Source organism: Ursus arctos, unplaced genomic scaffold (genome assembly GCF_023065955.2).
Source record: "Ursus arctos isolate Adak ecotype North America unplaced genomic scaffold, UrsArc2.0 scaffold_14, whole genome shotgun sequence".
In the NCBI taxonomy this organism is placed as follows: Eukaryota; Metazoa; Chordata; class Mammalia; order Carnivora; family Ursidae; genus Ursus; species Ursus arctos.
The window spans coordinates 11,717,616-11,742,646 of NW_026622808.1; the positions used below are offsets into that span (position 1 = coordinate 11,717,616).

General features: G+C 64.3%; 1 protein-coding gene across 3 annotated transcripts in view; it reads right to left on the reverse strand.

Annotated features, from left to right (window-relative positions):
* The window catches only part of SPNS2 (SPNS lysolipid transporter 2, sphingosine-1-phosphate), a 30,791-nt gene that overhangs the window by 1,430 nt on the left and 4,330 nt on the right, over positions 1-25,031 (reverse strand). Inside the window, exons 2-13 of one of the 3 annotated variants that reach the window (XR_007191747.2) lie at positions 17,031-17,096; positions 8,731-8,867; positions 5,082-5,233; positions 4,841-4,907; positions 3,771-3,913; positions 3,439-3,591; positions 3,150-3,339; positions 2,814-2,879; positions 1,229-1,327; positions 996-1,159; positions 465-511; positions 62-272 (exon numbers count right to left, since the gene is read on the reverse strand). Coding sequence is in view for 1 of the 3 variants with exons in the window: in XM_048226843.2 (XP_048082800.1) it covers positions 469-511; positions 996-1,159; positions 1,229-1,327; positions 2,814-2,879; positions 3,150-3,339; positions 3,439-3,591; positions 3,771-3,913; positions 4,841-4,907; positions 5,082-5,233; positions 8,731-8,867; positions 17,031-17,096 (1,280 nt within the window). In the remaining 2 variants the exon portion in view is untranslated. Of the gene's footprint in view, positions 1-61; positions 273-464; positions 626-995; positions 1,160-1,228; positions 1,328-2,813; positions 2,880-3,149; positions 3,340-3,438; positions 3,592-3,770; positions 3,914-4,840; positions 4,908-5,081; positions 5,234-8,730; positions 8,868-17,030; positions 17,097-25,031 lie in introns of all 3 variants that reach the window. The other 2 variants (XR_008959043.1, XM_048226843.2) reach the window with 2 other exon arrangements.

Sequence of the window (25,031 nt, forward strand, 5' to 3'; positions counted from 1 at the left end):
GAGGGGCCAGTCCAGACTCCAGACTCTCCCCTTCATCTTCCTGCTGTTTGAAGAAACAGACCTTTCTCTGGGCTCTGGGGGCATCAAGGGGATGAGGGGGTGGTGACCTCGGATCCTGCACTGCTGGGAAGTGCAGCCTCTGAAGGCCAGGCCCAGAGGAAGGTCAACTTCAGAGTCGGGCCCTGGTGCGTGCTTCTTGGAGGGCCCAGGAGGACAGAGTCCGGGATGGAGTAGGGGTCCTGCCAGTCCCATCTGAGGAAGGAAAGGGGAGCCTGCCCTCCCCCATTACCCAGCAAGTCAATTCAGGCCACATTTCGAGAGGAAGAGGGCCAGACCTAGAATTGGTAGGTGCCTCAGGAGAAGCTGCTCCTGTTTGCAGAGCATTCCCCAGGATCCCCACAAGGTGCAGCCCTGACCCCACCCCTCCCCTCCTGTGAGGAGCCTCTCAGCCCGCCTGCACTCACGGCCTCAGACTTTGACGGATGCAGGCGGCATCACCAGCTGGTTCACCCTGGGGGAGAGACGGGCGGGGGTCAAGGTGGCGGATCAGCGGCGGCCGGGCCCGGGCACTGCTCTGGCACATCGCATCTCGGGGGCCGGCTGGCCGGACGTGCCGGGCAGGGACCTCGTCAGCCCCAGGGGAAGGTGGGAGAGCCCAGGGGTGGGGAGAAGAGAGACAGGAGTGAAGAAGAGAGGAGAAAGAAGTCAGAAAACCAGAGGACGCGGGGCACCGCGCAGCACCCACCCTGGAGCCCGTGCCCCACCGGGCATGTGCCCGCCATCTGCAGCCCCTCCCGCAAGGCTGGGCGACCATGGGGACCTGCGCGTGCCAGCCGTCCGCGGCCCCTCCCGCAAGGCTGGGCGACCATGGGGACCTGCGTGTGCCAGCCGTCTGCGGCCCCTCCCGCAAGGCTGGGTGGCCAGGGGCCCCGTGCACGGCCCCCCACCAGCAGGCGCCCGACACCCCCCCCCCAGGCCCGCCCCGGCCCACTCACTGCTGCTCAGCCTTGGCGCGGTCGCTGAGGAAGAAGAGGGCCGTGGCCAGGAAGAACACGCCGCCCAGGACCACCACGAAGGGGCAGAGCATGAGCGCGTAGCCCAGGCTCAGGAACTCCCAGAGCGGGGAGTCCTTGGTGCTCTGGCGGATCAGGTCCGAGATCTGTGGGGGGTGGGAGTGTGTCAGGGGCGCCCCCCGAAGCCACCCCCTCCCGGCCTGGCCTGTACTCACAAAGCCGATGAGGTAGGGGCTCCCGGCGTCCCCTAGCAGGTGGGAGGTGAAGCTCTGCAGGGCGACGGCCGTGGCTCGTCTCGTGGGGATGACCACGTACTGCACGAGACCAGAGGTCAGAGGGCACGGCCACCCGCCTCGTCCCTGGGGTTACCACACTGCTAGAGCCCCGCACCCTGGCGCCCTAGGGGAGGCTGCCTGAGGTTCTGCCCGGGCTGGTGGCGGGGAGCCCATGCAGGGGTCACGGGAAACAGGCCCGGCGCACACATGACACGCGGGCTGTGGCAGTGCCGGGACCAGAACCCACAAGCTGAGGACCACGCCGGTTCCCCTCCCTGCGGACGCGGCAAAGCCTATACTGGGCTCCACTCCGACCCTGGGCGCCCCCAGCCCCCAAAGCCAGGGGCCCCCAGGCTTTCCGAAGCCTCAGAGCAGTGGGGGGGGGTGGCCAGCCCAAGGGGCCCCTCGTTACAGGGCTGGGGGAAGGGCAGCTGGATCCGATGGGAGTGCGTGGCCCCGTTTCCAGCAGTGATTAGTCATGTGGCCGTGACAATAAAATGGGACATGATTTCCCTGAGACCCAAACCCTGCCAGCAGCTGGGGCTGCCCCTGGGGCAGAGGCAGGCACGGGGGTCCCGCCCAGCACCACAGACTCACTCCTTCCTTTGCTCTCGCCCCTGCCACCGGCCTGGCTCCCCGTGGGGCACAGGGCTGAGTCAGACCCGCACCTCCACCCACGGATGGTGGGGTGGCCCCTGGTGAAGCAGGCGTTCAGGGGACGCAGGGCAGGCTTCCCGGAGCAGAAGAGTCAGCAGGAACCCCAACACCAGGCCGACTCTGATCTCCTGGGCTGTCCCATATTGTGGCCCCAGACCCCAAGTGACACTCCCTCCAGCCCCCCTCCCAGGGAGGCCTGCCTTGACGGCTCCCAGACACCGTCCCCACTGGAGGCCCCGCACTTCCTTCTCCCAGCCCCTCCTGGCCCTGACAGGGAGGAAGCCCCAGGACGGAGAGCCACAGTCACCGCACACCCACCAAACCCCCACCGCTCAGACTGCGTGCTGCAAGTTATCGAGGCCACACCCCCTCCCGGTTCCTCCCAGGGACACAGCCCCTGCCGCTGCTCAGACAGCCCTTTGTCCCTGGCTGGCCGGTCTGGCACCCATTGTTGGCCCCGTGAACACGGCCTCTGTCCGCCCGGCCCAGCCGCGGGCGCTCAGGCAGGCGCGCCTGGGACCCGGGCTGGGCTGGGAGGGCAGGGCCTGTGGAGCTCAGACCCAGGGGAGGAGCTGGCAGGCAGCACCCCGTCAGGCCAGCCTGGCACTGCCAGCCTCCTGGCCACGCTGAGCCTGCAGACACCCCTCTCCCTACCCAGTCCCATCCCCATATCCCTGCTTGCCCAGGGCTCTGCTCTCAGGCCCCAAAGCCTGAGCCCCTCCCTGCCAACAGGCTCACCTCCCCAGCTTGCCTGGCCTTCCGTCCACCCCCCACAGGCCCTGTCAGCCTCCCGCCTCTTCACCAGCCTCTCCAGCTGCCCCAGGAGCCCAGGGCCTGGGTTGGCACGAGGGAACTTGGCCCGCCTCACCATGAGGATGTCCGCGGTGATGGCCCAGTTTGAAAAGAGCAGCGTCTCCCCAACAAAGATGCAGATCTGTGTGGAGACCGGAGCGGCCATCAGAGCCCTCTGCCTGGCTGCCGGCAGGGAGCCCCCCAAGCCCCCACCCCTCCCGGGCACTCAGTCTCCCAGGGATCTGCAGAATACAGGGACTTCGAGGCCGGCCGACAGGCCCTGGACAGGGCGGCCCTGGGTGGGCAGCGGACAGAAGCCTCCCCTGGGGAGGGGCCCCGCGCGCCAAGCCGCACTGCCTGCGCCGGAGGCCAACCCCCCCACCCCCCGCCGTGCGCCCTCCGCCGCACTCACGTAGGCGCCCACGATGCTGCTCTTAGCAGCCACGAAGATGAGGCAGATGAAGATGGCCGAGCCCAGCATGCCCACGGCGCACACCAGCGGGTCAGCCCGCTGCGTCCGCAGGCGGCACCAGCGCGTGGCTCCGGCCCCCGTGACCACACCCAGAAAGCCAGTAAAGCAGGTGATGGCCCCGAAGATGAGGCTGTGGCAACAGAGGGCAGCGGGCCGGGCGGGTGAGGTCGGGGCTCTGGCGCCCCCGCACAGCCCCCCCCCCGCCGCCTGCCCCCCGGCCCGGCCCCACCTGTCCTTGGCCCCGCAGGGCGGGCTGCTGCACGTGTCCGCCGTCTTCTGCACGACCTGGGCACGGTGCAGGTACAGCGGGATCCACATGCCCAGGGCCCCTGTGGCGAAGGACACGGCCGACGTGGCCAGGGAGGAGAAGACGTAGCTGCGGCTGGGGAGAGGCCAGGGCGGCGGCACTGAGAGGGGCCCCCCGAGGCCGCCCTCGCCCGCCCCCTTGGGCTCCGCCGCAGGGGTGATGGGCACCGCGGCAGCAGAGACCAGGGTGGCCCCGCAGCCAGGGTCCTCTCTCCTCCCTGGCCCCTCCCGCCAGACCCTCCTGGCAGCACTCACTTGCGGATCAGGGCCTTCATGTCCCGCAGCCACGAGCTGTGCACCTTGAGCTGGCCCCCGAGCTGGTCGGCATGGCCTCTCTTGGTGGCCGGGACCAGGACAAGGATGAGTGTGCCTGTGATCATGCCCACGATGGGGGACACCTGGTGGGGCAGGAGCACAGGGTAGGACCCAGGCCATGTCGGCCCTGTCCCACCACTGAGCCTCCGGGAGCTCCCGATGGGCCGTCCGGAGCAGGGGGCCCGACGGGAGGGGGCTGAGGGATGCATGGAGGACGGGGGACAGACCGCTGGGTGAATTTACAGGTGGAAAACCAGAAGGACGGATGATGAACGGCAAGGACGGAAGCAGAGGGACCGACTCTGAACCCATGATGAGGAGGGGGCGAGGGGGCCTGGGGAGGGCCTGGCGGGTGCGATGCTTCCCGATGATAAGCAGGAAGGTTACGGCTTGGGAGGGGGAGGGGGAGGGGGAGGGGCCCACGGGAGGGGCCCACCCACGCAGTCTTCCCCAGGTGCAGCCCAAGGTCGGGAACAGAGCCTGCGAGACAGCACCCCTCACCCGCTGGAGAGCAGGGAGGCCCGTCCCCCACCACCACACCACCCCCCCCCCGCCGCTGAGGGCCGTGAGCCCATGGGCGGGGGAGTTCCTCTCTATGCCCCCCATCAAGAAATTCCACGGAGGCTGCTTCCTTCCTGCTTTTGAGGAAAAAACACTTTGTCTTAAGCTTCCGCTCCTCCGCGAGACTGGGGATCTCTGTTTCCTCTGATTGCACTGTCCTGGGGCCTTGGCAGACTTGCCTGAATCCTCCCTTAGGACAGGAAGGGGCTCCAGACCCCAGGGGCCCCCACGCCGAGGTCGCGTCTCGGCCTCCCCCTAACACAGGGCCAGGCTCCAGCAGGACATGCCATCGCAGACCGGGAATGTCCTGACATGTGGGAGGGCGTCCCTCGTCCTGTCCGCGCGGGCCCCTGACGCCACAGGGCACTAATCTCGGGGGACCTGGAGGCCGAGGCCCTGTCCGAGTGTGTGGGGGACCCGGGGCAAGGGCTGGTCCGGGGTGTCCTTACCCGCAGGGCCCAGTGCCAGTCTCCGGCCGCCTGCTTGACGCTGGAGCCCGTGATGTAGCCCAGGCCGCTGCGGAGGGGATGGCGCCGTCAGGCCGCGCGCGGGGCGGGGGCGCCCACCGGTCTACAAGGCAGGCCATCCACCCCCACCCCCCACCCCGCCTGCTGGCATTGCTCCAAGGCTGGCCCCCGCGTGTCTGGGCGGCAGAGGCGCAGGGAGCGGGACGTGTGTGGGGACGCTCACCTGCCCAGCGGAATGGCGAAGTAGAAGACGGACAGCATGAGCGTACGTGTGTTCTTGGTGAACAGGTCGCCGATGATGGTGGGGGCGATGGTGGAGTAGCTGGCCTCACCGATGCCCACCAGGCCCCGGGACAGGACCAGCAGCCAGAAGTGCTGCGGGAGGGGCGGAGAACGTGGGGTTCACCCTCGGTACCCACGCCATGGCCCAGCCCCCGCGGGCCCGGCAGCCCGGGCAGCGGGCAGGGCCTGACGCCGGCCACGGCGGGGTGCTGGCCACGGCTCTACAGGTCAACAGCTGCACGTGTGGCCCAGACAGGCCCCTCGGTGTCTCCGCTGCCCCCCACAAGGGCAAGACCTCCTCCCTGGGCTCTGGCCCCGCCCCCGGCAGGGCAGCCGGGCTGACCCTGGCAGCACAGAGGACCCCGTGTGCATGAGGAGCAGGCAGGGCAGCCCGTGGGCTCCGTGCTCCCCCCAACACACACACACATCAAAGAGCGAAGCCCAGCTGAGCAGGGTGGGGCCGTGCCCGCTGCCAAGGGTCCTCCCCCTTTGATGTGGACCCGGCCCCTCCGTCCCCCCAGCTGCCCAGGGCCTGAGAACCCGGCCTGGTCATCTTTCCCCGGCCCCACCCTGACCGGCCATCCGGCCAGCTTCACCCACACACTGCCCTCCTCCGGTCTCCCGCTTCCCTCTCTCCCTCTGCCCTTCTCCGCCCGGGCCCGCCCCCTGCATCGCCCGTCCAGCCCTGCGCCTCACCTCCGTGTCTGTGTCCCCCGCCTCCTCACCTCGCCCCTTTCTCGGGCTCAGCTGCCCACTGCCTTTGCCTACTTTGCCATTGGGCTGTCTTGATTTCTGTGAGCTTTTTATGTATCGTGGGCCCTGACCCTTTATGACACACGCGACGAGCAGTGCCGGTCACCTTGCCTTCCACTCTGTCTGTGGGGTCCTCTCCGACGCTGTCCAGCCTGGTGGTGTCCCCGTGATGGGGTCTGGATGGCACGTCTTGCTCAGAAGGGCCTGCCCCACCCCAACACGATGACGATATTCCCTAATAGCTCATTCGCTATGTCGGATCTCCTCGTTCTCCCACGCCTCCCCCAGGAACCGCTACACCGTTCCTCCCTTACGCTGCGGCCCCACCTTGTCCTGCACACGCGTGACAGCAGCACCGCGTCCCCCGCACGCTCTCAACACGTGCACCCCAAAGGACCCATGCCGTGCCTCCCGCCCCGCGGCTCGCTGTGCCCTCATTCGCGTGTTCCGGAAGCCCGTGGACGCCGCTTGCCGTCGATATACTTCACGCTCCTGCGGCCCAGGGTCTCGCCGCGCAGGCCGCCTCTCCTCTTACGAGACCTTCACGAGCGCCGTGGCACGCGTGGGCCGTGTCCGCGGGCTGGGGCCCCTCCCTGGGGAGTGCGCCTCAAAGTCGGCGGCAGGGACGCGCGCGCTGGTTCTGCGGAATCCCGGCGCTTCGCCCTCCGCAGCAGCCCCGCCAAGTCACACTGTCAGCGGCAGCTTGCGTAACACTTGGCGTCTGCAGCTCGCTTAGCTGTGGCCCATCTGATGGGTGTGAAACGCCGGCTCGTTGCCGTTTCAATTTGCATTCTCTGGCGACTGGAGTCAAGCACCATCTCCTCCTGGAGTGGCTGCGTTCACCACCCTTTGCCCACTTTCCTGCCGGGTTATTTGGCTTTTTCTTGCTAATTCGTAGTTCTAGATATTTATACGTTGTTTTCTACTTTGTTTTCACCTGCCTGGAACTTACTTTGAAATACGCCTTAGCTTTCACCCAGAGGGACAGGCGATGCTGCCCGAGTGCACCTGTCACCCGACGCTGCCCCCCCCCGCCACGGAAAGGGCTCACGGCCGGCCCACTGTTTGGGTTAGAATAGCACACCGTGGGGACCGCCAGGGCAAGGCCCTTCCACGGTCATTCCTCACCACGTTCTTGGCTGTTCTGGGCATTTGCTCTGCCAAGTCAACTTCAGAATCACACTGCCCAGGCCCGTCGAGAACCCCCGTGGGGCTCGGACTGTGAGGGCCATGAGGCCACAGACAACTGGGGTGATCCGTCTCTCTGCACCCGCCCGCCTGCCCACACCCTCAGACCCACCAGCACGGCGGTCCTGGACTCACGGCTCCATCCCAGGAGTGGCACCGTGGGTCAGAAGACCAGGGGCCTGGCCAGGGGCAGAGCAAGGCCCAGAGGGGCCCAGAGGCTTCTAGTCCATGCCCTATTCTTGATGGTGGCCTGGAGCCCACCTGGGCCTGATTGTCCTCCGTGAAGTTGTACCCCAAACCTGCTGGTCCCTCTGCCCCTGCCTCCAGCCTCTTCCACTCCATGTCAGTCTGACTCACCCCTGCCCTCAGGAGGAAGACCAGACCCTCCAGCCTGGCATTCGAGGCTCCCCATGACCTGGTGCCTGCCTTCCTTTCCGGCCAAAACACTCTCCTGGTGTGGGGACCCATCCACACACCCCACCATTACTGTTTCCATGGGTTTGCTCCCTCTGCCTATCCTCACCTCCCTGTCCTGCCTTCCCAGCTCAAATGCCACCTCCTCCAGGAAGCCTTCCCTGACCCCATGGGCTTCGAGAGACTGCTCTCCCTTCAGTGAGGACTGCCAGCACTTTGCACGTCGTGAAGGTTGTGCACGTGGGGGCTCCCGTCCCGTCGTCCCACAGCCAGCCTGCGAGCTCCCGAGGACCGACACGCTCCAGCCTGCGAGCTCCCGAGGACCGACACGCTCTTCCCTTTATGCCTGAGGCCCAAAGCTCCTTGAGGACAGATCCGGTCTTCTCTCCTTCTTCCTGTGTCTCCACAGCAAGCACCACGAGATGTCCTTCCTCTGCTTGAACACCCCTAGTGATGGGAACTCACTACCTCTCAAGGCAACATGTCGGCCTCGTGGAAGAAAGAATAGACACTGACTTGTTGCACCCTGCCACGTTCCGGAGTCTGAGCACCGCGAACCTTCGAGCTGAGATCTTTCCATTTCACAGCTGCAGAAACGGGGGTGCTCCGATCACAGGGCTGCGTGGACAGCAGCTGGGACATTCAGACCCCGAACATCATTACGTAGAAGCGCTGCTTGCCGCCCTGGGGCTCTGACCCGAGCCGTCAGCTGGCTATTGGACAAAAAGCAAACTGTACGGGGTACCCGGCTGGCTCAGTCAGTAGAGCGCGTGACTCCTGACCGCGGGCTCATGAGTTCAAGCCCCACACTGGGCATAGAGTTGACTTAAAAAAACACCAGCGAAGGAGCAAACTGTGCAAGGCGCAGAGAGGCGTAGTGACTCACCTGGGGTCACACAGCGAGATGATGGCGGGGCCCTACCCCTAGACCAGACTGGTTCTGCTGTTCCTCCCAGAATCAGAGGCAGCTCAGAAAGAGGAGGCCGCACAGGCCGCCTGCGAGTTCCCCGGCTCGGGCCAGCAGCGGGGAGGCCCTCCCTGTCTGCAGAGCCAGCTTACAAAGTACCCGAGACCCCTCATCCCACTGCACTTGGAAGACGCCGCCCGGGGTCGAGCAAAGAGGCTGGAAGCCCAGTGTGGATGAAGACCAGTCAGCGAGGTAGCCGGCGCTGGAGGGAGCGGGACGCGCGGGGGGATGTGCACGGATGCCGGGAAGGAAGCCCGACGGGCCTCACCTGCTGAGGGATGAAGGAGCTGGAGAAGGTGACCGCCGACCAGAAGAAGATACCACAGCTGAGGATCACCTTCCTGTTGAAACGGTCGCCCAGGTAGCCGAAGACGGGGGCGGCCACCATGAAGCTGCAGATGAACACTGTGCAGGAGGGGAGAGCGTGATGGGGGCAGGGTCCCCGGCTGCACCCGGGGCCGCGCGGCCGGCCCGAGCCCAGGTACCTCCCCCGCCCGGCCCGAGCCCAGGGTCCAGCGGACAACCCTCGGCTGGGGCCAGGGGCAGAGGAGCCAGCCTCGGGAGGCCCACCTCGGCCAGGCCTGGGCCCAGGGGAGGGCTATCCTGCAGCCCTCCCCACTTCACTGCGGGCCCCGCTTGTCCAGGGGGCGAGCCCTTGGGGGACTCGTCAAACAGTGAAGATCGATGTGTTGAGCATTTTACACGCCAGGAGCCGTGCCAGGAGCTCACCCCCTGGCATCGTGGGCATGCTCCAACCCCACCCCATCTCGCAGAAGTCGGGGGAGGAGACTGGCCCAAGGCCCCGCTGGCAGCAAAAGTCCCGTGGCGCTTCAATCCCCTGACTCCGGAGCCCCCGTTCCTTGTACCCCTCACACTGCTCTCCTTATTATACTTGGGAAAGAGGGTCACCGAGGGAAGGGACCTGCCCAAGGTCACACGGCACATCAGGGAAGAACTGGGCCCGGAGCCCCAGGTCTCCACCCTCACTCGCAGCAGACCCTTCACCGACACCTGCAGACACCGTCTCTGTTCCTTCACTTATTCGTCCATTCCGCAAAACAGACAAAAATTCCTGCCCTCTTGGGCAGAAGAAACCAGTGATAAAATGCAAACTGTGGTGTGTCAGATGGTGACAAGGGCTAAGGGGGGTCACAGGGCAGAAACAGGAGACGGGAAATAAGTGTATGAGACAAAGCAGATGCTACGACTTCAAACCGAAGGGTCAGAGAAGGTGACACTTCAGCAAAGACCTGGAGGCACTAAGGAAACAAACCATGCAAATATTGGGGCAAGAACAGCAAGTGCAAAGGCCCTGGGGCAGGAGTATGCTTTGCATCGCTGAGGAACAGCAAAGAGGGAGAGTGGCTGGAGCAGAGGGACGGAGGAGAGAGGCCAGATGGGGCAGGGCCTCACAGCCCACTGTGGTGACCGTGGTTTCCATGGCTGAAAAGGAAAACGCTGGGGGATGCCGAGCAGGGCAGGGACACGACCTGGGTTTGCCCTTATAGAACAAGAGAGCGGCAGCGTCTCCGAGGACTCTGTGGGGACGCCACTGCCAGTGACAGGCGGGGCCTTGGGGCCCCAGGTGGGACAGAGAGGCCCAGCAAGGCAGGGTAGGCCCTAGGGGTCAGGGGGCAAGTCCGCTCCCCCTGGAAGGCCGTCCCACAGCTGACGGGCAGATGGCCAGACAAAGGCCGAGGGTGGGCAGACGAGGTGGCCAGTTGGCCGGGCTCTGACCACCAGGCTGAGCGCACACACGGGCTTGGCTTCTCCCTCAGACCTGATGCCGGCAGGCGGGAAGAAAAGAAAGAGGGGACGGGAAGGAGGCATGGACGAGGTGACCGAGGGTGAGGGCTGGGCTGGAGGAGGGTGACGGTCTCCCCTCGTCCTGGTGAGCAGGACGGTGAGTGTGAGGCTGCTGGGGGCACAGGGGCCTGGGGCAGAACCAGCATCGAGGGGCATGGATCTGGGCACCAGGGACCCTGCTTGGGCTCGGAGTCAGCTCTGTCCCTTCCCACCTGGGTGACCTCGAGCAGGTCACTACCTCTCTGTTCCTCCGTTCAGTGCTGTGCTGATCCATGTTTAACAACTGGCTCTCCAAGAAACTGGGGGTGAGGGTGGCGGGGGCCCCGACGGGGGTTTGCCAGCTGGCGTGGCGTGAAGACGCCCACCACGGCTGACCTCAGGCCACTGAGTCAGGAGGGGGTGTGCGGTCACACGCGGCACGCACACTCCCGCCGAACAGGGGCAGGGGCGGCAAACAGCCTCGGCGACACAGGTGACGGCCGAGCGCCATGCAGTGATCAGCGAGTGACGAAGTTTGAGCATTCGCCACCTCGCTTGTGACCGTGAGACACTGAGCTCTGCGTTTCCATAACTTAGTTTTTGGTAATGGTCATGTGTAACCAGCTCCCACGATTCCTGAAAATCTGTCGCCTCTCACGGGCCAGGCTCCTCATCCGAAAAAGGAAGATAAAAATAGCAACTCCGGGGCTGCTCGGAGTGTGGGGTAAGAGCGCGCAAGGTGCCTGACACCAGGCCCCGCCCAGAGCCCGCGGCCTCGTCAACACGGGGCCCTTGTTTAGATTACTCAACACAGAAATTACTTCCTCATATTTAGAAAAAGAATTTTCCTGCTGGGCCTGCCTCCCAGGACCTGCCTGAGATCAGACCAGGATGTGGGTCTCGTCAGGATTACACATATTAGGGGAGGAAGAAGAATCATTCCTTCTGTGCTGGGGGGTGGGGTGGGCAAAAAGAATCAGAGTCAGAGTGACCCCTGTCCATGGGTTGCCCAGTTTGAAGGGGCTAAAGTGCCAGGAAACCAGCAAGGAGGGCCAAGGACAGTGAAGAGAGGCGTCATGGAGGCGGTGACATCAGAGCGGGGCATTGAAGGGTGCATAGGAGTTTACCGGGATGCGCCTACTTAAAACCAGGACTATACACTGTAAATCACAAGTCTGATCGGCAATACCGCATGAGGCTAAGGAGGCGTGGTGCTTACTGTTACCAAGAACCTCAGCTGTCATTACGGAACGCTTACCGTCGGCGGGTCCGAGCACACGCCAGGGACCTAAGCACCGGTCACCTCATTGCTCCTCACTAGTCTCTTCATCCCACAGGAAGGTACAGAGGCCGAAAGGCGTGATGTCACACAGCTTGTCAGGTGGCTGAGCCAGACATTAAACCCCATCTGTCTAACTCCAGGGTCCTCGCTCTAAATCACACTACAGACTGCAGCGTGGGGGAGGGGGACAGCAGGAAGGTGGGCCAGGCCAGAGCAGGGGAAGGCGCTGGAGGAGCCCATGGACAACCACAGCATGTCCGCTCTCCCCCTTCAAAGAGAGGGTGGACAGGTCCAAGGAGAGAGCTGCCCTGGGCCATACCCACCTGCTCCCCACAGCGGAGCAGACCCCTGGCTCTCTGCTGGCCCATCTGAGAGGATGGCAGCCCAGGACCTCAGGTAAGGCTCCTGTGGGAGCAGAGACATCCTGTCCTCACTGCCTGGCCCCAACCGAGCTCCACCACATCATCCCATTTTAGAGCTGGGCCACTGGACACAGCGACACTCCTGAGCCTGGACCCTTGGGGACAAAAGTGTCCAGGGTCGGGATGGACAGCGATAGATCCGTCTTTGCAGGACCCCCCCCCGCCCCGTGCTCGAGGCAGACAAGAGAGAGGACCTGTCCGGGCCAGCCTGGGGGCCTGAACACATTCAGGGCAGGGAGAGAAGGAAAAGCATTCCCAGCAGAAGGAATGGCAGAGGACCCCGGTCCCTGGCAGGGGTGCAGAGGCATATGGGGCGAGCAGCCACTCTGCTGGAAATAAAGACAGCTGGGCTAGAAGCTTCCCCTGCCCACCACTCCCAGCCCTGCAGTCTTTGTTGGAGGAGACCTTTCTGGGCAGCCCGGTGGCTTTCCCAGCAATTCCCACACGAGGACATCCTGTGGTCCGGGTGTGGGGAAGCCCTCAGCAGCTCACGTGTGCTGAGGCCACAGGACGGGGACAATGGGGCCCGCAGGCAGGGAGCCAGGGCAGAGGGGGAAGGGCCTCGAGAGCCTCTCTGTGGGATGGGTGGTGCCCCTGCCCCACAGGGCTGGGGAGAGGTCAGTAAGGGGCTGCCCAGTCTCCTGAGCCCCAGGGGCAGCATGCTGGCTGAGGGCCTTCTCTGCGGCCTGCAGAGGGGTCCACACCCAGGCGTCCAGGACCACCCTGCTGAGGGCTCCCCTCTGACCCCGCCCGTGGGGCTGCCGAGCCCCTCTCAGGGTGCACTCAGCCCTAACCCCAGAAGATGGTCCTGGAGCTGGAGCAGCTGAGGGACCCCTGGGCTCCCGCACAGTGGCCTTGGAGCTCAGGTCCAGCCCCCCCGCCAGCCTAAGTTGAACCAGGGCTATTTTTACAAAGTCCAAATCTAGCCGAACTGTTATTTGGGGAGACTTACCATCCTCCATCTCCTGTGGGCAGGGAGGGTTACTCAGGCAGGCTCTGCCCACAGGACGTGGAGGACGGACGCCCAGGCAGCCGGATGATGGGGAGGACCCAGGACAGCCTGGCCCCGTCACCGCACGCAGACTTCCCGCAGGAAGAATGGGAACCCCTCCTCCCTGCCACTGCTCAGGACAGAAGCCCTGGGCTGGCCCCTTGGGCCTCACGGAGATGGGACAGAACGGCCCCAGGGGCACAGTCCCTGGGGGCAGCCTGGCTACAGCCTTGGGACCAAGTGGGGAGGGAGCGAGGCCAGAAGGAGAGCACCCCAAAGCAGAGCTGCTGTCTGGTTTCAGTCTGAGCTGGCTCTTCCTCTGTCCTCTGTCCCCACTCTGCCCCCATCCCCATTCTGGAACATCCTCGTGACCACTCCAACCACAGCCCCCGAGCTGCCTCCCCTCTCCCGTCCACTACCACGCTGGGCCCCGGAATGTCTGACAGGGACCCGCCCACCCCAAAGCTTTCTCTGGCTCCCCGCTACCCCAAACGAAAGCCAGATGCCTTTGGCAGCTGACCCTGCCCCCTGCACAGCCTCCCCGCCCTCCGCTGCCCCCCACACGCCATCCTCCAGTCACCGGAGCCTTCACTCCCGCTCCCCTTCCCCCACCTGCTGCTTTCCTCAGACCCATCTTCTGATTTGCTAATTTTCTCTTTGACTGGGTCTAATCGTTTCGTTGTTCAATTTCTGTGCTTACACTTTTCACTTCCAGAATTTTGAACTGAAGTCTCTAAAGTGGCAGCTCCCTGTTCTCCCTCGGGAAGGTGCTGCTCCTGTCTTGTGAGTTCTGCTCTTTCTATGGACCTCGAGAAACTAAGCTTGCGTAGCCCTGAAGCCCTAAAGGCAGATCTCTTGCCCGGACTCGCTCAGGGTCGGTTTCCCCATTTTCCAGCATCGCCTGGCACCCTCCCTGGGGACTCTGCTCATTTTCGGTTTGAGTTTGTCCTCAGAGGCACTGCCATCGCAGTCCCACACAGGCCCCGGGTCCCAAAGGCTCCCCTGAGGGGCAGCTCTAGATCCCCCCGCGGGGTCCTACGTGGGGAAGGGCCTGGAAACAGAGCCAGAGCCAGATAGACACGTCCTCCCACAGACAGAGAAACTACCACTGGCCTGGGGGCACAGGCAGAAATCGGGGAGCTTGCCCGGGCTCTGGGGGGAAACCAAGTCACCATGCGACGCTGGAAGCCGAGGCTGCACGGGCCCCCCTCAGAGCAAAGAAACCCCGGAGCCTGGACACGGGGCCCAAGAGCTCTGTGGAGCTTCATCGTGCTTCTCTACTTTTTACGTATTATTTAACATTTTTCATCGTAAAAATGTTTACACTGAAAATACCGTAACAAGCTCCCGTGGCAGATACTGGACCCCAGGCGCTCTGCACCACTCGTCTTTAATACCAGCGCCCATTCCTGTTTTTCGGTTCAATTCTCCGCGTCTGGCACCTGGGAATTCCCCTGCTAGCTTGGGCTTTCGAGTTCAGCTATGTAATTTCAGTGTTTTCTTGGCATCTTTTATCCAGCTCGGAGTGCAGGAAGGAGGCGGGCTGGACGACCTGTACCCTGAACAAACTCTAGCTCATCCTTCAAAGCCCCACTCAAATGTCCCATCCTCGGGGAATTCTTATCCACCTGCCACCGGGCAGAGCCAGGTGCAGCCCTGCTGCCGTCCCCGCCCCCCCAATGCCCAGGCCCCCACGGTGCCCCCTGTGCCTGGTGGTGACTGGACACGTTCTCCATTCCCACGGAGAGAGGGAATCCACTGGAATGCAGGGACAGAGCCCGTGGCAGAGCCCAGCCCAGGGCCTGGCCAGCAGGAGGCCCAGCACCAGCCGCCCTTTGGGTGTGGGCTCTGGATGCCCCTGGTTTCCCAGGACAGCAAGAGCTGTCATCATGGAGGCTCCCGCAGGGACTCGGGCCCGGCTCTGGGCTGGCAGCAATCTGCAAGGGGATTGCCGAAGGCAGGCTCTACCCAAGTCCGCTCTCAAGATCTGGTCCCAGGGGAAACGGCAGGGGCAGGCCCAGGCCTGACCCTCAGCCACCCCCCCCCCCCGTCTCTGGGCACAGCAGCCCCTGGCACCCACAAAAAGCAGAAAACCCTGCTCGCAGCCTCGCCCTTTGATCTGGGCAAACAGCAGCACCCGGCCGGCGCCCTCCACCTGGCTCCGACCTTATCAGGGGCTGGGGAAGAGGCAGGTGCCTGGGGCCCAGGCCAATTAGCTGCTTTGCCTGGTTGCCCACTGAGTCACATCCTGGTCTCGCTTGCCTGGTCTCTAGGCTCCAGCGGCCATCCCGGGTAGGTGCTAGGGTGAAGGCCACGGGGTAAGGGGCTCTGAGAGACCACAGCCCAGAGGCACCCACCCTGAGAACAGACACGCCGGAAGCTCAGAGCCCCGGAACAGGCCTCTCCAAGCCCGTGGCCCCCTGCGTGCCGTCCCCACGCCACGAGGACGGCCTACACAGACCCCCTTTCCAGGCCCGCAAGTCATCATTCCTCTTGACCTCTGCCCCTTCGTCTGGGAAGGAAGGCTTCCTTCAAAGGGGGCTTCTAGGAGGAAGAACCGGGGAGGATGATGCTGGTGGCTCTCTTGTCCACCTGCAGCCAGGTCGCCAGGGGTCGTGGGGGCTGCCGTGCTGTCTGTCTCTCAGCCAGGAAGGTGGCCGAGGACATAACTATAGCAGCCCCAAGAGCCTCACAGCCTCACAGCCTCCCACCCTCCCCGGGAGGCTGTGCTGGCCCTGCCCTCACTGGTGGGGGCTGAGTGGTGGAAGCTGAGGCAGATCCTGGCTCCCTGTCAGTCGGCAAGGCCAAGGCCAGGAGGGGATGAGATCCAGCCGGCCGGGTCCCCAGTGACTCAGGGGCCACAGGGGGGGGGGCGCTGGAAAACTGGGCTCTCTCCTGCCTCCCTCTGCCGTGCTACGCCTGGCTGGAACTCTCTCATCCAGGCTGAGTGGCGGGCACCATGTGCTCAGAGCCCAGGAGGCTGGAGGCACCTGTCCTGGGACGGCTGACTGGCTCAGGCCCCGCACGGAGGCCCAGCAAGGGGGAAGGGCCAGGGGACAAGTTCGGGTGCATGTTCTGGGGGGAGTGATGTGGGCAGAGGCAGGGGCTGGCCACATCAGCCTTGCCCCTCGTCCCAGCTCACGCAGCTGTCTGTTGGGGCTGAGCCTGCAGCTATCACACCGTCTCTCTGAGCCCCAGAGCCCAGCCGGGAAGGAGCCCAGGCTGCAGGGTGTGCGGTTGGTGGTGACATAGCAGCCCACAGGGCGCGGAGGCCTGGCACAGCCCTCCTTGGAATGCCACCTAGACAGGTCAGGCGGGTTCCTGGACAGAGCCGGCTCCCTCCACCCCTCCCTCCCCGGGGAGCCCAGGCCCGGGAAGGGGTTCATGCACTGGAATGCGGACCATGCAGACTTCCTCCCACACATCTGACCGGGCCTCACAGCCACATGGACTCCAGGGCCAAAGGAACCGGGCCCCTGGCCGCACGGCAAGCTTGGGGCCACGGAGGGGGTCGGCCAGGGACAAAGGAGACACGGCACAACTGCTCACGGCCCGCCACGCTGCCCAGCCCGGGGGCAGAGGACCTCAGGCCCAGCAGCAGCCCATGACCCAGGCTCTCAGGCTCCTGCCCTGGGAATGACCGAGGGGATTTCCTGCTTTGACATCTAAGCGAGGATTCCCAGCCTGAGGGTGATGGAAGCAATGGGGGCGGGAGGGGGGTTGCCACGGAGACAGGGTTACCAAGCCTCTGCTGACACCGTCCAACCCAGCAGCTAAGGTGCTCCGTCCAGCAGCCTCAGGGTGGAACCTGGGCCACCGGGTCCAGATGGAGCCCCAGGACCCAAAAGAAGGGTCAGCCCTAGGGCCGTGGGCCGTGGCCGCACCCCTGTACTCTCTCACTGCCCCCTCAGGCTGTTAGTGGTCTATGTCACGAGAGGAGAGGTAGGGGCTTGGGGAAGGGAGTCTTCGGTGAGCTACAACCGAGAGATGTGGACGCAAAGCTCCTGTTCTTTCCCTCGAGTCACAAGAGACCAGCAGGGAAGGTGCAGCCGGTGTGGGGGGTCTGGAGGGTGGGGGGCGGGCCTCACCTGACTGCAGCAAGCCGGCGCCTCGGTCCTTGACCCCAAAGTGCTGCTGGATGTCCAGAAGGACGCCTGGGAGGGGAAGACAGAGGGTGCGTATGTGTGATGTCCGGCCTCCCCTACCCCTCAGCCCTCCTAGGAGACCCCAAAGCCAAGCCCAGGCCTCTGCCCACCCGGCAGGGCCCAACCTGGCCCCATCTACAGAACGCCACCCTGCCCAGTTTGGCCAGGCCACGGGGGACTTTGCAGACTGAGCTGCCATGCTGCCCCCACTGGGCTTCCCGTGCTCACTCCCAGGATAGGGTCTTAGCCCCTCGCTCGGCCACAGCAGGGGCCGGAGGCACAGACAAGCAGGGCTCCTCCGTGGTCACCAGGCACCTGCCAGCCTGGAACTCTGTGTCCCCCCCCTGCCCTCTGGGGAGCCCAGAAAGCCCCTGAGAGCCGCCAGGAAGCCTTCCAGCCAAGGAGTGGGCACAGGGGTGGCAGGCAGCGCTCACACGTACCCACTTGCACGTGCACTCACTCACCCAGCTGTCCTCGGGATTATCACCAGGACCCCCACTTTTCTGACACCAGAGCTGAGATGCAGAGGGAGGCAGGCAGGGCTCCAGGGTTCTTGGGGGGAAGGGGACCCCTCGAGGCCATGCCTGCCCTTCTCCCAAGTCCTGGCCATCTCTGCTCTCCCATCAGGACTTGGCACATGGGGGGGGGGGCGGCGGAGCAGGGGAGACACAGCGAGAGGAACTAGATGTCAGCAACAACCGTGGGCAGACAGAGCCATGGCCACATGGGGGCCAGCAACCTCCTGGACCTCCCTCCCCTCTCCCAGAGCTCAACCAGGCTCCTAAGCAAGCCCCCAGCTCTGCTTATCTCTGAGGACAGCAGGCGGCTGGGCCCCGGAACACCGCACATGTGCACGGAGAAGGGATAGGGAAGAAAGGAGCGGGGTGGGGGGGGGCTGCCCCAGAAGCTCCCCATGCTGGGGACTGAGGAAGGGACCAGGCCTGCCTTCGGGGGACCCTCAGAGCTCATCATGATGACCTGGTGCGCATCTCAGAGCCGTGACTGCTTTACTGGTTCAAGCCCTGCGTGACCCTGCGGAGCCTGACCCCGTGAGGCCGGGACTATTACCCCCGGACAGACAGGGAAACTGAAGCACAGGGGGTTGAGCCAGCCCCAAGTCATACAGCAGGAAAGCGGGCAGACTGTCCCCCCAGGCCTGCCGGAGGCTCCCGTCGAGGCTGTCCCCCTGAGAGCCATTTCCTGGGACGCGGCCTGACAGCCGAGAGACACTGGCCTCCTCCTTGTGAATGCCGAGTGCGTTTACCATAATTACCGTAATGAAGAGGCTGTGCGAGGCCCAGTTAATGACTTAATAACGTAGGCGGGCTGTGGCCGTGCCCGGAAGGCGGAAGCCTGGGGCCTGTCCCGGGCCTGCGATGGGATGGGGATGGCAATGGCGGGGCCAACTGTGGGCCCGACTGTGGAGAACCACTTGCACTCACCTCCAGCCCCGCAGCCCATTCGCGCCCACGTCTGAGCCGGGGCCTCCGCTCCCCTCCCTCGCTCACACCCTCAGTGTCTCCCGTGGTTCCCCAGTGCCTCAGACAAGGACCCTGGCCTTTACCAGGCCATGGGCTGTGGGTTCAGCCCCTCCGACCCCGCCGCCAGCCTCACTTCTCAGGACACCACCTGCCCCCCTTGCCATGCTCCAGCCTCCCAGACTATTCATGGCTCCCAAGTGCCCACCCGTGGGCTGTGCTGTCCCAGCTGCTCCTTCCAGACTAGTTCAGGCACCTCCTCTTCTGGGAAGTCTTCCCAATTTCTCCCTCTCCCATTCCCCTCAATAAGTCAGGTGCCTGCACGCTCCCCTGTCCATTCTTGCGTTGGCACCTGTCACATGAGGGTGCATGAGTTCTACGGGGAAGACACGCAGAGACACGGACACCCGCTCCTTGGGTGCACCGTGGCTAGGAGCTAAAAGCCAGCAGTGACAGTCGCTGCTAAGGTCCAAGGGCTGGGTGAGGCTCTGCAGAGGCTCCCGCCATCCTGTGGCTACCTAGGATTCTCGACCCCACGTTCCCTGTGTCACACGGCACACAAGGGTCCGGCATGAGGCTGGAAACCAGGCCCGTCGGCAAAAACCAAAACGTGTTCTTCTGCCCCTGCATGTCCCTTGCTCTTGTTGCCCCCCAGCCCAGGGTCCGGCACCCAGCCCGCCCACAGAGGCCATTCGTGGACAGACGGGTGGGGGAGTGGACGCTGCATCCCCCTCCAGCAGGAGCCGCTGCAGAGCAGGGTGGTGGCAGGTCATCTGCAGAACCCAGAGCAGAGACCGGCACACGTCAGGTGTGCTGAGGGACAGGTGCAGCTGGGCCGTAGCAGGAGGGCAGGACTCCCCCAGGGCCGTGCGCAATGGGAGCCTGTCCACAGCCAAGAGGAGGGCAGGGGGCTCACTCTGGGGAGAGGGGTAGCCATATCAAAACGGTCATCATGAAGACAGCTTGTGTCCCCAGCAAATCCAAACACTCTTGCTTCTTGCCCCAGGCGCATCCTAGCTACCTGACCAGTCGTGCTCTGCCCCCTGCAGCTCTTCAAGGCCGCAGGTCTGCCGCTGCCTCCAGGAAGCCTCCCTGGACTTCCTCTGATACACAGAGCTCTTGGGAAGGGGGAAGAATATTTTTCCACATCCAGATGGACATCCTGGGAACTCCTGGGCAGGCCAGACCCCAAGACAAAGGACCCCAGCACCCCGGAGCCCAGGCTTGTGTCCGCGGCCTGAGCTCCAGGAAGAACCTTCCCTGGGAACAGGGCCTCATTGAAGCCGTAAGGGGCTGTTTTCCCTCTTACGGGGCAGGAAGGGGCTACGGCCACAGGCGGTGAGATCTGCGGGCCGCTGGCTCGGGAAGCATGTGTCACAGCGGCTTGCCGGTCGTCTCGGATTTTCCTCTGGGTTCCAGCCTGGCTTGGGCCCACACACCCCTCCCTTCTTCCCACCACAGCCTTATTTTTAGCCTCTTTCCTGGAGGCTGAGGTTTGGTGGGTCACAGAACGGGCCTCCCCCCAAGGACCAGCCTCCTACAGCCCAGGCCAAGTCCCTCCACCAGCCTGGGGTGTGCAAGGTGGGGCTCCCAGCCCACACGCAGCCCCCAGCCACCCGATGGCAACGACTGCCAGTCCAGCCTCTCCCGACCCACAGCCAGGATCATCCCCACAGGGGCCTCCTCCCGGGCCCAAGAAAATGTTCTGGAGTAGCGGAAGCGTCTGAATGTGCTCCCCTGCTGACCCCCAGTTACACCCCTCCCAAGCCCCAAGGGTCTCGCTTCTTGTCCAAGGCCAGCTGTCCCTCCTGCCTCCTGGGCCCTGGGGCACCCCCGGCCTGGGCCTCACTTCTGCCTTCTGCTCACAGATGTGCACACCCCTCTCTCGCCCCAGTGGTGAAAACAGTTCTGACTTGCCCCTTCCGCCTGCCCCTCCTTCTCGGTCCCTCCTTCACAGCTGAAGTTCATAAAAGACCCCCAAAAACTCAGTGTCCTCCCCTCCATCACTCCCCTGAAACCAGACCCCCGGAGGCTCGACCCTGCCCCCTTCCCCATTCCCAGGGCAGCCACGTGGTGCTCCCCAGCCCAGAGCCCCCTCGCCTCCCGCAGCCCCATGTGTGGGCCCCAGAGAGCCCCTCTTCTTCGCCACCCGGCCTCCTCCTGGGGCTCCAGCATCCCTTCTGCAGCCTGACCTCATGCGCATTTTCCATTTCTCCCTGCGTCCTGGGCTCTGGGCTCAAGGAGCTGACGCCGTGGCCTGGGGCTGTCAACTCTGGCGAGAACTGAGTCACCCGTGAGTTCCTCCAAATTCACTGGCCCGACCCCTGGTCAGGAACACTACCAACCACAGCGCTACCTGGACTCCCTACGGCCGCCCCAACAAAGCCCAGACTTCCAGCGTGGGAGGTCACCACGACCCAGGTGAGACCCCGGGATGCACTGACTCGCTGCCGGGGTGACTCGAAGCCACTGGCCTGGCAGCCCAAGGCCCCTGTGTGGTGCGTGGCACAACCTGCCGGCCCGGGAGCCTCGACGACAGCCGGGCCCTCTTCCCGGGGGGGGGCTCCACCTCCACCCGTATCCAGGGCCCAGACCTGAGGTCATGTCTCCCGGGGGCTGCCCCCCGACCCCTGCCTCTGCAGCTCTTGTTGAAGAGGTGTCTGTAACCTCGAGAGCTGGCTGGACACGGATATTCGTGGTCCCCCCCATCACAGCCGCCCCCATCACAGCCGGTCCCCCCTCATCACGGCGGGTCCCCCGGGAGACCGCAGAGAAGCCAGGTCCCGGTCCTGACCTGCTATCACCGAGGCCTCACCAAGCCCAAAAGAGAAGAGGAAATCACACTGACCTTGGGAGCCCCAGCCCAGACCAGCCTCAGATGCAAAGCTGGGGCGACATGACCTTGAGGTCTCTTCCTGCCTTGTCAGCCAGGGCTGGGCACTCCCCCAAACACAGGCATCATCACCCCACATTCACCCTGCCTTTTTCAGAGCAGCAGACAACTTAGCTGAATTCCCAAGAGCATGGCCTCCGGAGGCCGACCATCTGGGTTTAAATCTTGGCTTCTCCACTTACCCTGCTGTGTGACCTTAGCCAAGTTACTTAACCTCTCTGTGTCTTAATTTTAAGACCTGCTTCATATGGTTGTGAGGTTTAAATGAGTTAATGTGTATAAAGTGCTTAGAACATTGCCTGGCACATAGCAGATAATCAGTAAATATTATAAAATACCATCAGTGATCGCTAACTCATGGGGCAGGAGCCCCAGGCCATGACCAGAGAGCAGGGCGAGCTCCCCCGTCACTGTTCTTTTCTCCAAAATGGGACAGACGGCTGGAAGGACAGGGCCTAGGGATGTGAAGGATTGGGCCATGCCTGCCATTGGCTAGTCCGTCTCAAAGGGACGGGGTCCTCTGTGGAGGCCTCCAAGCTGGCCCAGTCTAGAAGAATCACCCCTGCTCCAACGCTCAGCCACAGCTCCCGCCCCGGTAATTACAGGAGCCTGAGGGCCTGGCTCTGCTGACCTGGCTCTGGAAAGCTAGGGCTGCAAGCCACAGGCTGGCCCTGCGGGCACCCCCCGCCCCCACTCGAGGGGACTGGCCAAGGTTAGTCCCTGAAGGCCGGGACCAGCCTTCACGTACGCTCACTTCTAACCTGCTCCAGAGCTTCCGTGGGGCCACCTCCCGCCGCCATTCGCTGGGGGAAGCTGAGTGACCTCCGGGAGCATCTGGTCCCTGCTCTGACTGCCCACCTGACAGCTCCTAGGACCCCCGTAGGTCCCAGCCGCATGTGCCCTAAGTCTCCACCACACTGGTCACGCATACACCTGCCTACGCCAACCCTCCTACCCCACGTCGCCTGACAAATCTGGGTCATTACTGTCAGAACGGCTTGGCGGTCATCTCCACTGGGACCGTGAGGTGGAGGCCCCCAGCCCCAGAGCCTCCTCCCTAGATGACCCAGACTCGAAGCCTGTGCCCCTAAAGAGCACAGCAGCTGGCGCACCCCTCCCTCTCTGCAGGTCCTAGAAAGGAGCACACCCCTGTCCAGCCTGGACCCCCGGGGCTCAGAGCCCTACCCCTCCCACCAAGTCTCAGTGCCCAGAGTGGGCGGGGAAAGGCAGCCTGGCCTCTGTCCCGTGGTTCTAGTCTATCATTTGGGGCCAGCTTTCCTGGAACCAGACTCGGCCTTAGTAATTTGGGGGCTCTGCACAGCCACTCCTTGCCTGACGCGCCCCCCCCCCCGCCCCTGCCCCTAGCCCTGTCCTGGCTCAGGGACTCCCCAAGACCACCGGGGCCACCCTTATCCTGACCGGCAGACCTAGGATGAGGCCGGGGCATGGGGGAAAGATAAGGCCTCAGGGCTGCTCCCTCCCCGTGCACTGCCTCGGTGGCCGAGACCCACAGCCGCGCCCACCCTCTCAGATGGCAGACGGAGATTCAGAAGGTGACACGGGATAGAGGCCGCAGAGCCAGGCAGGAGCGGACCCGTGCTCCCCACCTCATCCAACAGGCCGCAAAAAGCTGGCTGGGACCAGCCCCTTGCCACCTCCACACCAACTGCCCTTATGATTGCGAGAAACAGCGAGTGACCAAGCTACAGCACCCCTCCCAGGTGCAGCCCTGGACAGTCTACAAAGCCCAATCGCGCTCCTTGCTTCCCAGGACCCTGTTTGGCAAATCCGTGCTTGACGGTGAAGGGACCATGAGGAGCACATGGAGCCAGCCGTCTGCAGGGCGTGGACCCTAGCCCGGTCTCCACGGCGGCAGAGGGACACCTGTGGGGAAGCCTCCCCACCCCACCCCCAGCCCCAGCCTCCAAGCTCTGCCTGGTGCCTCCCTGCTGCTCCCTTCTTGCTTCTGCCCTTCACCCAACTCCCCCGGGACCCTTTCACCAGCCTCCCAGCTGCCAGGAGAGGGCCAGGCCCTCACAGCCCACAGAGGAGACCAGAGAATCACCTCCTGAATGTCCAGGAGCCATTCTGCCCACGTGGGGGCGAGGAGACCCCTCTGCCAGGGCTGAGGGCGGGGCAGATGGGGCCCCTCCTGACCGCTTCCCCCATGTCCCTCCCATACACCTCGCTGTATGGTGGGGACAGAAGGGCAGCACTGGCCCCAGCAACAGGGCCTGGGCCTTAGCAGGGTCATCCAAACCTACCAGGCCCCTCAGCCCAGAAGGATGGGCTGGGGTCAGGCAGGACCGGGTCAAGCCAACCCTGCCACTCAGCCGCTCGACAAGGGCCCTGGCTGGGCCAGCCCCCCATGCCTATAGGGCCACGCAGATGACGGAGCTCAGCCCCTCGAAACGGGGTAGGTGTGCTGAAAGACGTGGTAGAAAGCTGGGAGTTGGGCTCAGCCCACAGAGCTGGGGAAGCCTTCTGGAAGGAGGGCAAGGCACCACTGAGACCCAGCAGGGGAGACTGAGTTCGGCTGCTTGCAGCCACTGGGGAACTGGCCTGGTTGTCCCGGGGAAGGAGGGTGCAGGCGGAGCTGGGGGGGGGAGGGCGGGGCGGTGCAAAAGGCACCACGTGCCTCACAGGACCCCTGGGAGCAAGATCCTGGCCACAGAAAGGGAGCAACAAAATCATCGATTGTGCATTCAGGGCTCAGAGAGGGTCAGACTCTGCCTTAGGTGACACAGCGGGTCTGGCACCGCCAGGAACAGGAAGCTCAGTGGGGAGACAGTCAGGGCCCCGCAGGGAGCCCGGGGATCACGCCAGGGCTGTCTGTCTCCCTTGCTCTCATCCTCCTTGGCCGGCCAGGCCGGGCGCAGGACTTCAGGCCCCCACGCCCAGGTAGAAACAAAAGCCACTTCCTGTCTGGGAAAAGACAGCAGCCCCTCCCCTCTGAGCGGCTCCGTCCTTCCTGCCCCTCACAAAATGGGAAACCAAGGCAGGAGCTGGCCCGTAACGCCCTGGGCCGCAGACCAAGGTAGCGCGTTTCAGGGCACTTCCTGTGACAGGCAGCAGCACAGCCGGATGGTGCGGGGACGGGTGCTGGCGATTAGTCATTGGGGCGCTGGCACTCCAGGCCGCCCGGCCGCTCACCTGCCTGCCGGCCTGCCAGACAGGCCCTCTGGAATGTGGCCCTGGGACACCCCGCCCGGCAGAACTTAGTGCTGACGTGGCGGTGGCCAGGGCCGGGCCACCCAAGGGGACAAGGCCACCCGAGGGGGCAGGGCAATGGCGGTGTTGACCATCTTTATCCACGAAGACAGCCCCAGAGCTGGGAGCCTGACTTGGCTTCCTCCCAGCCAGGGGACCCTGGGCCAGGCCCTGGGCCTCTGTTTCCCCCCCTGTCAGCTCCAGACAGACTCCAGCAGGCAGATGAGAGCCAGGAGCCCCAGGCCGGCAGCCCCCACCTGTACCCAGCTCAGGTGTCCTGCCAGGCCCGCGTGCCCGGCTGGGTCCCTGTGCTCAGCTCTCCCGGGTTTGTGCTAGTGAGCAGTTGCCATGGAGACCAGTCTC